Genomic DNA, 16585 nt, shown 5'->3' on the forward strand with positions numbered 1-16585 from the left:
TAGATCTCCCTGAGTAATACAATAGCTTTGTGTCAGTGATGTGCTGTGTGTAAAAACACACATTGCATGATTCTCAAGGCCACAGGATACACTTTGGCTATGATATTTTGACATTTTACAACTGAAGATCATTGAAATGTCTGAAGGAGTTTTGAAGGGATGGTGAATATAGAGAAGCCACATTCAGTATCTGTTTTTATTCTCTTTTAATACAGTTGATGTTTCAAAATTACACGAAAAATACTACCTCGAGTAACAACAATGTTTGCAGGTTTGAGCTTAATGAGCATCTGATTTTCACAGCCTAAAATCTAGTATAAAATTAGTAGAACTCATCAAATGGATTCTGATGCAATGTAATGTTAACTAATATTTTACTCTGAAACCAACTGCCTTATAATTAACATGGGGAAATAATGGAAAATTAGTACATCATGAAGAAGTAAATGAATCCCTTCTTTAACTAGAACACTGCCAGAATCATATTTACCTTGGTTCCTGATGATCCTGGTTTCCCCTGTATTCCTGGTTCACCTTTATCACCCTATATAACAATGTGGGGGATTCATCATTATGTTTTGTCACATGTGATATGTCTAGCAAACATAAACAGACACTTCAGAGAAACTGACTCTTAAAAACGGGCCCAGGTACAGACTGAAAGGCTGAAGTTCTTCTCCATTACAGGTAGCCTGAAGGTTTAACTTTCTCTCAGGAAAGATGAGATAAAACCAATGACAAAACCTGATCTGCCAACTTTTGCATACCTGTCCCATCTCCACCTGCCTCATTTGCCTCACACAGTCACACCAAGTTTGTGTGTACTAACCTCGCATTTCCATCATCTTATTTAATTGTCTCAGTCAAAATACTTATTTATGTTCTGGCTTTTATCACAGCCTATTAGACATATATTAGACATATATTCAGCACGAGGATTTGCATTCAATCTAAGAATTATTGACTACATCATGATGGACTTCTGTAAGAGTGAGTTTATTAAGAGTGATTCTCTAAGAAACAGCTTATATTCTAAGTGAGATAAATATACAAAATAAAAGCATTTTTCACATAAAAAAATGCAGCTAATTAACCTTTCAGTTGTATCAAGGGTATTCAACCTTATTGACCATAGAAAACATTCATACTTTAAAAATGATACTATCAGTATACAATTATAAATAAATGCATGTGCACTTTTGGATGTAGATTAATGTACGGGGGAAAGGGATCTAAATGTAAATGCAAAGTTAGGGAAATGGATTCTGTATTCCTAAATATTCTCTAGGACATACAATTCAATACTTACAATTTAATCCAAAACTCATTTTGGATTAAATAAAAAATACACTAACCAATCTTAATTTGTAGTATTTATTTTAGCTTTTGAGAACATTGGTAAAATTAGTTCTTGCTGTAGCTGCAGTGCAATCAATAAAGTTACATCTGAAATAAGTTTGGCTCCTTGGGTGGAAGAAACAGCACATCATATTATTGAACATAATTAAAATATAAATAAATGTAACATGGGAAAGTTCAGATGTATATTGAGAATTATCTGGTTTCCAGCATTGCAGAATATTTTCCAGGACTGTGAAGCTGAAACAAAGTCTGACCATTTCTACAACTGCTAAAAACCTCACGGGATGACAGGTGCCATTTACTGAGTTATATTAATCCCTCTTAAGACTGAGCTATCATAAAAGGTAACACAGGGAAAATCATACAGCTGCTCACCAACATTCAATACACAAAAAAATGAGCTACAAAATCCTGGCACTGCCCAGATGAAATTTGCATACAAAGCAGTCATTTATCGAGGTCACAAGCAAATTAAGTCAAACACTTACCTTAGGCCCAGGAGCTCCAGGTAGACCAAGTGAACCTTCTGGTCCCATCAAACCCTATTTATTTATGAAAAAGAGAAAGATGTTTCTGTACTAAAACAGAGGAATAATGAGCTTGGTATTGTATTAGTAGTATCATTATTTCTTCAGCGAATTAAACAGTAAAATGCAATGTCTTTTATCTTATTACTATACAGGCTACAGTTTTAATACAGTACAATGGAATATTTAGACCTTCTATGGTCTGAATGACCACAGTACACCTTCTAATGAAGGGCTACTGTTCAATAGAAAAAAATCATACAGGAGAAATGAACAGGCTGTCATGGAATACTCCTGAGAGAAAAATTCTTCAACTCAAGACCCAGTCTGTAATGCATCCTTAGTCATAACTGAAAGTGACACAAGTTTCTTGGGTTCTGATAAGGGTTTCCAAAACCAACAGAAGTATTTGTGGCATTTCATAATTCTCTTTCTCCTTTCTGACTGTGTGTGTCCATCAAAGGTTGTCATAACTTGACCCATTGTGCAAATTTTGTGGAGATTTATCAGGAGCAATTAACTCTTGGGGCCACACCTTTGTATCTTCTGAAAAATCTTCAGAGTTAAACTACTCATTCAAGAACCCAATAGCTTCTGCCATTTCAGATCATGACACTTCAGCACATGTACAAAGCCAAAACAACCTCTTGGACTCCACAAATGGAATTATGTTCATAAAGGCATGTTTAGCTGCCTGTTTCCTACCTAAAATAAGAGCTAAAGAGTACTAAATCATCAAACGGCTGACTTCCTTAATTTCTGTTTAAAGCTAGTCTCAAGTATACATTAGAAAAGAAATCCTTCTTTGAAATCATACTTTCCAGGAAGGAATTCCCATTAATCACATTTTCCACATCTGGTGTTAACAATTCTCTATTTCACCACTTCATCTCACTTCACTTTTAGTCTAGAACAGCATGCATCAATAAAATCAATATATCACTATTGTTATACTTGGACTTGCTTAAATATTGTGAAATACAATCTGCAATAAGAGCAGCATAAAATAAAGGCATAATGATACAGAAAGTCAAACAATTAAGTAAGGCCTAGAAATCTAACTTGTAAGAGATTAAATTTTATCAATTATTCCAACTGATAATATTTTCAAAATTCACTGTTATTGCTGTTATTTAATCTTTGCTTTCATATAAATTTAAAAAAAAATCACATTCTATTTAGTAATAAATGTTAGGAACAATTCACTCCCATGACATTATCTCAGACTTCTTCCAAAAGTCACGTCTAATCAAAACCAGATATAATTTCTCATACAGATAACAACGCAGCTTTGCAAAAAAAATTAAACTTTATTTGTTTAAAACTAAACTAAAACTTAAAGAGTGTCCTTGTTTCCACAATAGAAGAGAAAATTCAGAATATCTAAAGCAAGAAGTAATTCTCTGTAGCCATTGTTTTCAGAATTTCATCAGTTTTCTGGTATTTTACCTGTGCTTTATTATTAACCAAAGATTAATACAAATTAACCACAGATTAATTCATGTTTCTTGCCTGCTTTATGATAAGAAAAGACTGGTCACCAAAACTTTCCATCAATAAATATAGCAACTTATTCTTTAGGCCATAGACAATCTACCACCACACTACCTCATTTCTAGTGAAATCCACATCAGTCTTTGGGTTACAGAAGAGGCATATGCTCACAAAAAATGTCCCTCATTTGTTTTATCTTATACAAAGCAGAAATACTATAAGTACAGAATAGCTTCTTTTTTTTTTAAGTTAAATCAGCTATGTATCCACATTGACCTGCAAACACACACCAGGGAAGGCAAGTGAGAAAATACTTTTAGTATAATTAAAGGTCAAGAATACATCTGCAGGAAAAGGAGAAAATAAAGTCCATTTTTCCTGGTTTCCTTTCTTACACTTTCATTACTAGGCCATATTTGATTTGTTTTGTTTAAAAAATTACATGGAAACTACTAAATGAAATCAGCACGCTGCAAGAAGGAAACTTTCAGATGCAAAGCTTTCAGATGCAAGCTTGTGAACGTAATCTAAAAACTATAAAAAATTAGAGGAGAAGAGAATGTCCTGAACAAAAATGTAGAACAAGGACATAAAATATGGCATTATTATCCTGTTTTGCAGAGCTGACATTATATGTCAGGTAAATTAATAAATTGCTGGTGTTGGCAATGGAATAGGGATAGTGATTACTGAAGAAGAGCTTGTTACTGAAAAACTTTCCCAAGCTATTAATAGACCATCCACAAGCTTTCCATCTGTGTTTTCTGGAACAAACATATTCAGCGTGACTAATACAAGGAAAATCTCACTATCTTTTCTGGTTTAAATTCCCTAATGCCATATAATATATTCACATATTCCATGCATCAATCTCCTACTTAATTTATCAGGTGACAAAAAGAAATACATTAAATGAATTGACAGGAAAGAGAAATAAATTATTTTCAAGTGTATCATGAACCAGATGTTATTTATCTAAATAAAATTCGAAGAAAATATGGTAGGTGAGTGAAATAAATATGAGCACTTTGGAATCCCACAAGGCTTTACTGGAGTTGATGATATAGCCTTCCCTCTAGCGCTTTGCTCGAATTTGCTCAGAAAGAAATGGAGAAAGAAATTCCAGTAACAGGCAATAAAAATAGTTAGGAGGTACAGGTTAGAGAACAAATGTTTATGTGTTAACTAAGAGTAGGGACATTTAAACTTCCAGTTCAGGCAGTGTTTCATCCAAATTTGTTCTGGACAACTGCAATAACTGATTGTCAAGGAGATCTACTTTTTCCAGAGATCTTTAGGAGGTAGCTGGAAAAGTCCTCAAAGTTAATGAAAAGAAAATTAACCAGTGTACTCTATATAAAAAAGGCATTCTCACAGCTGTAATGTAGTGATTGTGCCTGTGGTAGTCAGGAAAGGAAGAGGTGCTGTTTGGATGTGGGATAAGTATACTGTGTAGGAAATTCAAAATGTACTGGATGCCAAAGTAGCCCAGAATTTTTAGAATTCCAAACTAATTACAATTTCTGTCTCCAACAAAAACTACATCAGTTTTAGAGAAGAGAAGAGAAGAGAAGAGAAGAGAAGAGAAGAGAAGAGAAGAGAAGAGAAGAGAAGAGAAGAGAAGAGAAGAGAAGCCATACCATGAGCAAGACCCAGCACACCAGTATATAAATGATGCTTAGGTTAGTAGCTATTTTCATACCCAGATGGCTGATTTGGCATGCAGTGACATGTAATTACACAGGACTGCACATACCAATGTGGTCAAACATATGTGTTGCTAACCTCCATCCAAACAAGGATTCTCTTCAGAACAGGGAATACTGCACTGGGATGTAAGCCCAAGTAATTTTGGTTTCAGGTCTGACCTTACACACTCTAGAAGATGGTAACCTTAGCTAGGATGTTAAAGAGATTCATCAAGAAAGACAGAGGATTAAAAGGTCCACACTGACATCCTTGGCATCCTCTTCCTTCAAGGCTCCTCTCATCCAACCACGTGAGGCACAAGCCACCATAACACCCCGGCAGTCAGTGGAAGTAGGAAAGAATGGTCCCTGAAAAGATTATTCCTGCCATGCATGGAAAGATTGCTATTAAGATGGTCTTAACAGTGTGACAGTACTGATGACTGAGAAATTAATATCAAGGCCCTTTTAGAGAACCACTGAGTATTCTGTATTTGTCCTTGAAGATATAAATATGTGCTACATCTACTTTTAACACTACAAAGGGACATCAGAACCCCCTTTGTCTATTAAAATGGATGAAATCCAGCCTGACTACTGTACCTCCAGGAGAAGTTCACTGATGAAGATTATAATAGGAAAAGACCTCAAAAAATGACAGGAGAGATCAATCGTGAGACAGACAAGTTATTAAACTGAAAAATATAGTCTCTTAACAACATTCAGAATCCAAGAACTTATAAAAACATAAACTTACCTCTTGTCAAAATATTCAGAAGCTTAAAGTAATGGCAAGGGTAACAAAGAAACAACAGTTCACAGCTTTCAGCCAGGATTTCCATGCTGCTAATATGTCATTGAGCTAAAAACTTACGTTTACCATAGCCTTGTCTTTCCAACCTGCAAATGCTAGTTTGCTCCTGTATTTACCGCTGCATGTTTGTTTATGACAAGCATAGAATGGCACCACAGTTATTTGTCACAGCAACACAATTTTGAAACTTACAGTATCTCCTGGTGACCCTTTTGCTCCTGGTTGACCTGGCGGTCCAATTTCACCCTGTATTTTTTACATAAAGAGAAAAATTCTATGACTAATGTATTATATTTAACATTTTTAATATATTCTTTAACTATGAAGATTTAATTAGTTAAGATTGTTTCTCAGTGTACTAGGAAATGAGCATGGTTTCTTTTAAACTATTCATTCCTTCTGGAGTAGTTGAAGTAAAACCTAGTAAGAGATTTTAAACATGCCATGAATTGTCTCCATTCTTTTGCAGCATGATTTGATGTTATAAATCCCCACTACGAAAACTCTTCTCTAAGCCTGAACCCTTAGTTTGGAAAGGGTATATATAGTATATGTTTTAACTGTGTTTTCAACGGCTAATATTACCTTTTGTCCTTTTTCTCCTTGATTTCCAGGAATTCCAGGAATTCCCTGAGAAGGAAAAAGAAAACCTTTTAAATATAGGGAATAATTTCACCAGAAATTTTTTAGCATTTGCCTAAGAGATTTGGGCTCAAAATATGGGCAAGGACAAACAAAACAAAACAGAACAGAACAGAACAAAACAAACAACAACAAAAATTAAAAAAAAAAAAAAAAAAAAAAAAAACAAAAAAAAAAAAACCAAAAAAAACCAACGACAAAAAAACCCCAAGAATAAAAAATCCCTCAGAGGACCAAAAACACATAGTAGAGAGAGCTTCAGCTGGAACCATGCAGACTGCTCTAGAGATACAGTGAAACACTAATGTTGAATTGTTCCCCACTGCTTTTGTTGCAGTAGTCCATGTCTACTGCTCAGCAGGCTCATATGCTCTTGCTTGCCCCAAAACCCTGACTGACACATGGAAAGGAACCACTTTACACTATCCATAAGATTTCCCACATAAGTTAAAGCAAAAGCCCTGGTCAACGGGATCATCAGCATGACAGCTCATATTATCTAAAATACAGCGACTTTAAAGAGACAGATACAGTTTTACTTGATGAATACTAGCTTCCACCTTCATAAACTCTAGAAGATCTCTGCCATTTCCTCAGCATCATTGCTCATTCAGCTCCACAGTATATCTCACATTTTTCTAACAGTGATCATTTAATTGAACATGATTCAGGTTCAAACAGACCTCTGTATATGCCTAATGCAGAAGTCTATATTCAGTTAGTCGATTTTTTTCTCTCAAGTAAAAACTATTCATTCAAATTTTTTGGACAATGTTTGTACTTGTACCATAACTAGTCTGCAGCAAGAATTTGGCTTACAGACTTTACATTTTAATCTAATATTGAAAATAACATGTTGCAGTGAAGACAAGACAACTGTTCTAGACACCGCTGAAACAAATGTATTCTATGGGAAAACATAACATGAATGTAACAGCCATAACCTAATAGTTTCCATATGAATTACATCTGTGCAAAAGATAGTCCCATTGTTTTGCAGTTTACACCCACTTTTAGTAAATAATGACCCCACAAAGTAGAAACAGTACATTGGTCAATGGCAAATGAGTTAACAATTACATCCAGAGCATTTTACAGACCATCAAAAATCTGAGGTACCTATCATTAAAGGATCAAATAATGCAATAAAAATAACTTGAAAATAATGCCTCATACTGAGACTTCCAATCACATTATGTTATATAACTCTTCTTAAACTTTTGTCCCAAAAAACCTTCTTAGATCTTTTGCACAAATAAAGAGATGGGAAATAGGGCATGTTTGTCACCACATTTAGAAATTTCCAGACCCATTGGTGAGTTCTCAATATAATTATTTAATATAATTATAATATTTAAAACTGTAAGGTTTTTTTCTGTAGCTGTAAAATATAAAACTAAATTATGAGTATCTGTATCTGTAATGTAAGCCAGAATTTAATATATGCTGGAAAACATCCCACTAGGCAGCAACCTTCTTGTCCTGAATGTACCAGAGACTTCCAGTTACATTTCTGGGCAATTTGGAGGGCTCAGAGAAGACAGTTCCACACACTTACCCAACACAACATATGATTTACCATGATATGAGCATGCCTAGAAGAAACACAATGTCCTGCTGAGCTGCGCTGACCTTTCTTGGCTAAAATAAATTGCTGGTACACAACATTTAATTTTATATCAGTGACAAAGAAAGATGAAACTCCAAGAACAACAACTGTAAAACTAAGTCATATTTCCTTCCCCACCACACACCTTTTTTTCCCTTTCTGACTGATTCTGCACCACTGAGGTATGTCGAAATTAGACCCTTATGTCAGTGAGAGCTGGTCTAAACCATTAAAATTCTCTTATGGTTCATTAACATTCACTCAGCTAAGAATGAATAAATCACTTATGCTGATGTGAGTGATTTTCAGAGTGCATGAGGTAGAGATTTTCAGTTACTCTCCGCATGTAGACTGGCACAAAAGGAGAATGAAGTAGCTAATTTGGTCATAAAGAATGAGTATTTCCCACGAGGTACTCTTCTGTGTAGCTTCTATAGTTAAGTAATTACAAGGACTAATTTCTGTAGAATCAGCTCCAGAATACCTAAAAAATGAAAACTGATTGTTTTGTGATTATCTGTCCCAAACTATTCCTTCCATTTACATGGATAATCTCTGATTATGCCAATTCGAAGTATTTGCACTTTCTCAGAAGACAAGGTTAAAAGGTAGTTTAGATATCAAGAGTTTCTTACCTAACTTCTAAATTAAAAGCCAAATCAAGCTTTGGAAATGTGTCTTGTTCCCAAACAGAGATTTCATTCACAATACAAATGCTTAGAATCTGAGCATCTTTTTTTTTTTCTTTTTTTTTTTTTAGTTCCATAGACATTTTGAATAAGAAGTTATGTTTAATAAGATGACAACATTAAGCTGTCAAAGAAACCCTACTTTAATTATCAAAAAATGCATTCTAACTTTAAAATATGAGGCAAAGCAATTAGTTTTACTCTATTTGTAAGACAAAAAATTATTTTTGAAGAGTATATTGCAACTAAAACTATAACAAATGCCTGTGTTTAATCAAAACTTAATATGAAACACATTTATCACGCAATTTTTCTGCCACTAAGGGAAAAACAATGTTTGGAACTGCTACAAATGGGAAAACTGCCACCCACTGGGAGTAATAGAATCAATGCTGTGGAATAGTTCATGATTCACTGGCCTATAGAAAAATAAACCCTGCCTTTGGGGATGTCCTTTGCAAAGCTATCGAGCACATTTTGTTTATATAAAATATGAAAAGGAGTTGTAATTCTAAAGTTTCTTTTTCCTTGCCTTTACAGAAAATGTATGTTAAATGGTTTGTATATATCACATATGCAGATATAATAGCAATAGAAAGTAGCAATACATTTCTAGCCAGAATATCTGAAAATCAAACAATCTACTGTCCTTTACTGATTTCTATCGTTGTGTGAGTTGGAGAATTTCTATACTTTGAATCGGTTAATGTGTTCCCCTTTTTCTTTTACATCAAACTTCATGAAAGGTTTATTCAGTATTTCTTCATATTTTAAAATTAAGTTAATTGCAAGTACTGCCTCAGTTCTTTCAACATCATCAATCTGACTTCATCAATTACCTTCACTTCATTCCAAAGCCTGCCTCCTTTTTCTGAAATTTTCCATTAAATGAGAAGTCTTCCATTACCCCATAAAAGCCTGTAATATTATTCATTATTTTAGCCTTTATCAGCAAGTGCAATAATCACATTAAATGTAAAGCCAGCAAGATAGTCTAGCAAATCTAATTCTTGGGTTTAAAGTCATGTTTATTCTAAAAATTCTCAACTGCAGTTTTATCACACACAGCTGAGTTTGTGCCTAAAAACTAATGGCACCGTGTATATGTCTGGCAGCTAACTAAGATTTTTGGAGACTGGGTAAGGACTGCTGTCCTTATTCTTTATTCAGCCTCTGTTACTTGTTTAATCATTTATCTTCTACTTTATTTCAACTATGTGTACCCAGAAGTCTGTCAGCCTTCTAAGGGCTGGTTAGGCCTGGGGAGGCTTTGCAGGGTAATCCCAGGACCTAAAGTGACACTTGAATGCCATGTAGATAATTGAAATAATCTCTAGTGTCACTGATGGTGCTGTGGGATAGCAGAGCTACCCTTTGAAAAAGATGTCACTCTGCTCTAAAAACTGTGTAGTGCCTGCCAGATGCTGCAGCTGTCCTCACACAACTCCAGTGGCTCTTGGTGGCCATGCCCAGGCAGCCAAATCCCACACATCTCGATATCTCCTTCTGTCTCAGGACCACATTGCCAAGTGAAGCTCATCTCAGTATGCAACCAAATCCCTGCATGCAGTCTTCCTCAGCTGCAGCCTGCACAGCTGGGACTTCAGAACACCCATTAATTTGTTTCTGTTGTGACGATGAACCTCAATTATGACAGTTATTAAATTTTGTATAAATATTCTATTTTATTCCAGTTTCAACAATTTAAATAAATCTTCCATTCTTTGATAATATCTGGCAGATAGAATGGATTTAACTGTAATAGAATGGAACTCTAAGAACTGAACTGTAAGAGGAAAATGTTTTCACAATCCCTGGAAAAATTTTCCTGTAGTTTTCATTAATCATGAGGTGTCTATTTTTGTTTTGGATTATATTAAACAGATGGACTTTCTTCCATGCAGCCCCACAAAAAAATCCTTTAAGGAAATTGCCTGGGGCCTCATATACAGTTTAACTAGATGTAAGCATTTTTATTTAAGACACAAGCTACATTTCTCAAAATATTTCCTGCTTTTTGCAGCTAGTACCAGGATTATTTGCATCTCCCTCATGGTTAAATTTATGCTTGCAAACAGTAGAAGAAACCAGGCAGAAGACCTTTCTTAAGAACAAAACAAAACCTATTTTAGTCTTAAAAGGAGTACATACTACGTAATTTTTATTCCTTATTTTCTGGTAATGTCTTTAATATTCTCCATTTCTTCAGTGCCTTGTAGGACAAGATACCCTGTTATGGAAAATAGGAAGTTCCAGGCTACAGGTAACATATCCATAATCATAAAATTTTATCTCTTCTCTGGAAGATGTGAAATTATAGAGGATTTCCAAAAGCTATTTTGTTAAGAGCAAACTGCTTTGCAGTCAATTCCCCAGGTAGATGTAGAGAACTTTAGTATACTTGCCTTTATGAGCTTATTTTCTTCTGATAAAAAGATGGTTTTTCTAGTATATATGAGTTCTCTGATTTATGTTTCAATCAAATGGTTCCTTCCACTCTGAAAAATCTGCAATGCTGAGCTGACCCTAAAGGGTCTTACATAAACTACAGCAATAGAACAAGATACACAAAAGATATCTATCTATCCACATGTTCCCATGATCCCTCTAAACACCTGGAAAACTCAAATCTTCATGTATTACTGATCCTTATTTGAAAAAGCCTACTTGATGATACATGAGAGATTTACTGGAGACCCACAAAAAATACAAGTCAACCCATAATTTGGATGAAAGTACAGCAATCAAAACACTTTTTAAAGGATTATAGCAAATCCTTGATAATCCTAATAGAATGAAAGAGACAAACCAAATTTGGTTAATGTATAAAACTGGAAAAGAAATTCAATGAAGCAGAATCTGCTACTACTGAGTAGCTGCAATTGATGAAAGAAAAAATAAAAGAGCTACATACAAAGAAGCATTCCCACAGACATAATGACTATCCACCAGATCAGCACAGCAGCTTTAAATTAAGTTCAGGAAAGGAAAAAGCATTACCAAGATCTTTGCAGTTATAAGACCACAGTTTTCAAACACTTTTTTGGCAAATCAGTTATTAGCAATAAAACACACATGTTAAATGTGGAACAGAGTGACCCCTATTGCACTGCCAACACCATGGACCTTGGAAAACTATAATCTAGAAGCTGGAAATACTGATAGAAAATGAAAACTATATCTTGTCAGTGGCTCAAACTGGTGTTACTCTTGTTTCTTGTAAAGAACCCTCAAAAGAATACAAGCATCTGACTTGCCAAATCTTCATGGATCCAAAGATGGGCAGACAAAAATGAACTCCCAGCCCTGCAGGTCACACCACGATGCCCTCCCTCTGCCTACCATGCTAGCACCGGCCTTAGAGAGTGTGATAACCAACATCCCATTGGTCAGAAATCCTACAAACATCTAAATGCTGACAAACTGATCCACATTTGACACTTAATCACACTGATACTCAAACAGTTACAAGCCTTCAAAATGGTTTAAAATTTCTCCACCACTGTAATTACAGGGAAACACTTATGAGGGTCACAGCACCTGAGCACTTGCACACAGTAAGACAGGGCAGGCTGAGGCCAGCCAAGCCTCCTCGAAGGGCACTGACTGCTGCTCTGCTCCTTACACCCACCACATAACCAAAGAGTTGTCCTTACAGGTCACACTGATGCAGCTGTATAGAGTTTTCAGCCACGTCTCTTTCCCATAGTAAGGAACCACTCAGTTAAATTAGCAGGGAGTAAGTTTAACAATAAATCATGCACTCTTTTTTTTCTCTTTTTTTTTTTTTTTAATATGGCAGATTCTGCGAAATTGGTCACAGAATGCAGCAGAAGAAAACAGTAAAACTGTGTTCCAAAAGGGATTGTAAAATTCCTACACAATTGGTCCATTGCTGGCTATTAAGCAGGATGGGCCAGCCTGCATTTTTGGCTAAGAAAGTCCCAAAGCTCTGACAGAGAGAATCTGGCAGTAAATAACAGATAAAAATAAATTTCTATATGTTCCTATCCATTCCCAGAGAAAAAGCTCTGTGATAATTCCTTTAGTCCAAGTCTGTTTGGCAGCTGTCACCTGTTTAAGAAATAGCTAAGAAAAATTGGAACAAAGGCTGGGACAAAACCCTTCCAGAGCACAAAGAAAGAAAATCACACCTTGACTCACTAAGCAATCATAAAGGCTAAATTTAATTACTAAAACTAACTACTAAAGCAAAAATTAATTTGCACAATAAGAGGCAAAGGTTGCTTCTTAAAATGGTTTAATAATATTAGGAGAAATATTAGTTAAATCATGCAAATGGATTTAAATTCACTCTTATGGATCATGGTGTTTTGATTTGCTTTGTTTTGTTTTGTTATGGATCAGAAGCCAGACTCTATTCTGACAAAACTTTCCATAGCTTCCATTCGTAGTAATTTTAGTATGGAACGATTAAAAAACCAAAACACTTTCTGTGCCACATTTCCCCAAATTTTCTAGCACTACATTTACTTGAGTGTCTGAGACTTGAGTATCAGTTTCTCAATTTCACATTTAAAGCTGTTTGTGGTCAGGAATAATGCAGGGCTATTGATCAAGAAGGTCACACAGAAGAAACACAACAAGTAACTAATTACTTTGACAGCCCAACTACCACTTGAATATAAAAGTAACAAAGCAGCCCTACTACAAGTTGCTTGTTTTTCTCTTGTGTATTTTCTGCAGGGATTCAATTAAAACAACTTTAATTAATCCAAACATCTAAATTGTCTAAGACAAAACAAAAATGACCCCTTCTATTTGAGACAGGTATTTAATGATGAGTTAAATGCAGGTATCAGTTTCACTGTAGAAAAAAATAATATAAAAGAAATATTTGACTCATATTTGAAATATAAAAGACTCATATTTGACTATGAGTTGAAATGAAAACCATTCTGGGTAATTCTCAGAATGCAGACTGCAGATTTGATGCCAGATAGCACTTAGAGCTAGATACAGCTAGAGTGCTTTGAATCACCACCCTGACCACAGCTCTCAAGGAGGCTGTAACTCAGACCTTCTGAGGACTCAGGTACAACAATTTTTTTCCCTGTCTTCTCCCATGTTGAAGAAGAAGGATGACTAGCTGGAAAACTGGCTATCCTGTTACTACGCTGTTGAAGCTGGATCAGAGGAAGGAAAGTCAAACATCCTTTTGGTAAACCTCTTTCTATTTGTGGTTAAGTAACTTACTATGAACATGTTGCAAAGCATAGAAAAGAACAGCAATGTGCAAATGAAATCAACTGAAATAATAAATATTTATGTCTGCTACATTCTACCTGAGTGTCTTCCTCATTCATACTCTACTCTCTATGTCTGGTTTCTAAGTATAGCAATTAGCTGGAGGAAGTTTCTGCTTGGTCTTCAGAGTCGCTGGAAATTCCAGCAGATATTTATCTAACTCATAAAATGTTAACAAGAAAATTGCATGGCAAGAATAAAAGGAAATGTTCTTTTTAAAGCTTAATCAGCACATGTGAAACAATGATTACTTGAAGTATAAACCAGGCACTAACAGGTCAGATGGCAGTCCAATACACAACATATACCAGTCCAAACATTCTCTTCAAGCCTTTTCTCTGCAGAAAAGCCTTTCTTAGCTGAATGAAATTAGCACATGCATTCAGGAATGCTCTAAATATTACTACTGACATCAGGTGGACCCAAAAGAATGCAAATGAGTCCTTCTTTAAATATCACATCAAAGGAAGTGAATGTTGAGCACTTCAGGTACGCTTATTTTATTCCATTGTACTATTTAACTTCCAAGATCTTTACTAGTTATTTTTAGCAGGTTGAAACAACCAGTTACCGGTACACACACACACATTTAATTGCTTTAATTTAAGCCAAATCAACAACCCCACTTTTAGCTGATACTTGAGAATAAAGAAATTTCTGATAAAGAACACAGGATCAATTCACAGTTGTGTGGATTTGTCCATTCAACTTTTCAAAAATCTACATTTGATCAAGTCCAGTGATTTTTAGAATGTCTTTTCCTCAGTCCAAGAAATAGTACATTAAGTGATATACTTGAAATGTATCAGTACATCATTTACTCAAAGCAACAAAAACAATTCACCAGAAATGGTTTTGAATGACAATCTGTTGTAGTAAACTGATGTCTTCCCACTTAAAACACATTGTCATATTACATATCTAAAATGTTAAAATGCAAAAAAATCCCAATTTCTATAGAAAGATCCACTGCAATACTAATACCAAGAAAATTTAGTTTCTGGTACTGAGAAAAAAGGTAGCGATGTTTCTAAGCATGCACATATCACAGTCTCTGCAATTTCCTAAATGCACAAGCATTTAAATAGGCAAACATTTATTCATATTTTTGGGGAATATTACCATAAGAGACTATATTGCAATGAATACATCCATACCACCAAATTGTTTTCACTCTTAGTTTCAACCCAGATTCCTAGACTCCCTCAAAGCCAAGCTGAAAACATGACAGCTAAAGGCTCGACCTACACATCATCATTCCTTCAGGGGGAAAAAACACAGGTGAAACAACATGTGTCTTACTCCAGACAGAATAAGTTTATGCCAAAGCACTTCATCTGGCAATTAAAGCTCACTTTCTAGTCCAGATAACTATTGAGCCTAAAGTCTCTATGTGAGAATTTCTAAAAATACCCCTAATTATTTCAATGCATAGAAGAAACCGGACTCTTCAGAAGGGCCTGTGGGTTTGTGTATAAGCCGGTCTAGCTCATTGGAATCACTCATGGAATACAAATAAATCATCACTACCACTAATTTTGTGCTTAGAAGTCAGTTACTGCACTCTTTAACAAAGCTGCACCTTCAAGCACTCACTGCAGGACAATTCTTTCCGAATCACACTGGTTTAACACTCTTTTTCAGTTTATAAAATATTAACAAATTAAGAGATATTTTAACAAAATGATAAGCACTTGTTTATTAGAACATAGCTCATCAAGTCAGGAGAAATATTTTAAATAGCTATAACATGTTTACTAGAGGTATTTCTATTTCTATATTCATAAAACATCAGCAATAGGGGAGGAATGCTGGTGTCTAACCTCTATCAGCGTATGAGTTAGTAAAAAAGTGCCAGGGTAGCCATGAAAAGGACTATAGCATACAAGCACAAAACAGGGTACTCTAAGTACCATTTACAACTACTTATAGCATATGCCATTCATGTCCACAATGGGTTTACAACTAGAGCTCCTTTCATACTTCCTTACAACTTTAAAGAATTTCCCTTTGTTAACATTGAATTTAAATAAACAGTCTTAGATGTTAGCAGGGATGCCACCTCTTCTCTACATGATTTTCCCAAATTTTCAACTTTGAAATGGCATTACCTGAACAAAATATAATAAAAAATAGTTTCCCAAGTCTCTGTAGACAAAAAAAAAGGAGAAAAAATATATTATAATTATAGCTAATTAACATATTAATGTAAGGGCACTGTGGGGGGAAATAAATTTAAAAATTAGAAATCATGACGAACAAGCAGAAAGTGTGAATTAGTTGTGAGAGAACTGTTAGCTTTACAATTTAGAAAAGCAGGCTTTATTTTCCAAGCTGCAATAGGTCAGTGGGTCCAAGTTTATTACAGCATTTATTGTGGCCCCAGTCCACGCTGAATTCAATGGGAATCTTTCCATTGATTTAATACACTGTGGATTAGCAGCTATGCTGTCATGTCGTGTATCATCTTTGTCAACTGGGAATAATAAAGA

General features: G+C 35.0%; 1 protein-coding gene across 1 annotated transcript in view; it reads right to left on the minus strand.

Moving 5' to 3' along the window:
- Window positions 1-16585, minus strand: part of COL21A1 (collagen type XXI alpha 1 chain) — a 67240-nt gene that overhangs the window by 13237 nt on the left and 37418 nt on the right. The window contains exons 19-22 of the mRNA XM_031062759.1: window positions 6471-6515; window positions 6078-6131; window positions 1851-1904; window positions 491-544 (exon numbers count right to left, since the gene is read on the minus strand). Of these exons, the coding sequence (XP_030918619.1) occupies window positions 491-544; window positions 1851-1904; window positions 6078-6131; window positions 6471-6515 (207 nt within the window). The remainder of the gene's footprint in view (window positions 1-490; window positions 545-1850; window positions 1905-6077; window positions 6132-6470; window positions 6516-16585) is intronic.

Source organism: Geospiza fortis, unplaced genomic scaffold (genome assembly GCF_000277835.1).
Source record: "Geospiza fortis unplaced genomic scaffold, GeoFor_1.0 scaffold603, whole genome shotgun sequence".
Classification (NCBI taxonomy): domain Eukaryota; kingdom Metazoa; phylum Chordata; class Aves; order Passeriformes; family Thraupidae; genus Geospiza; species Geospiza fortis.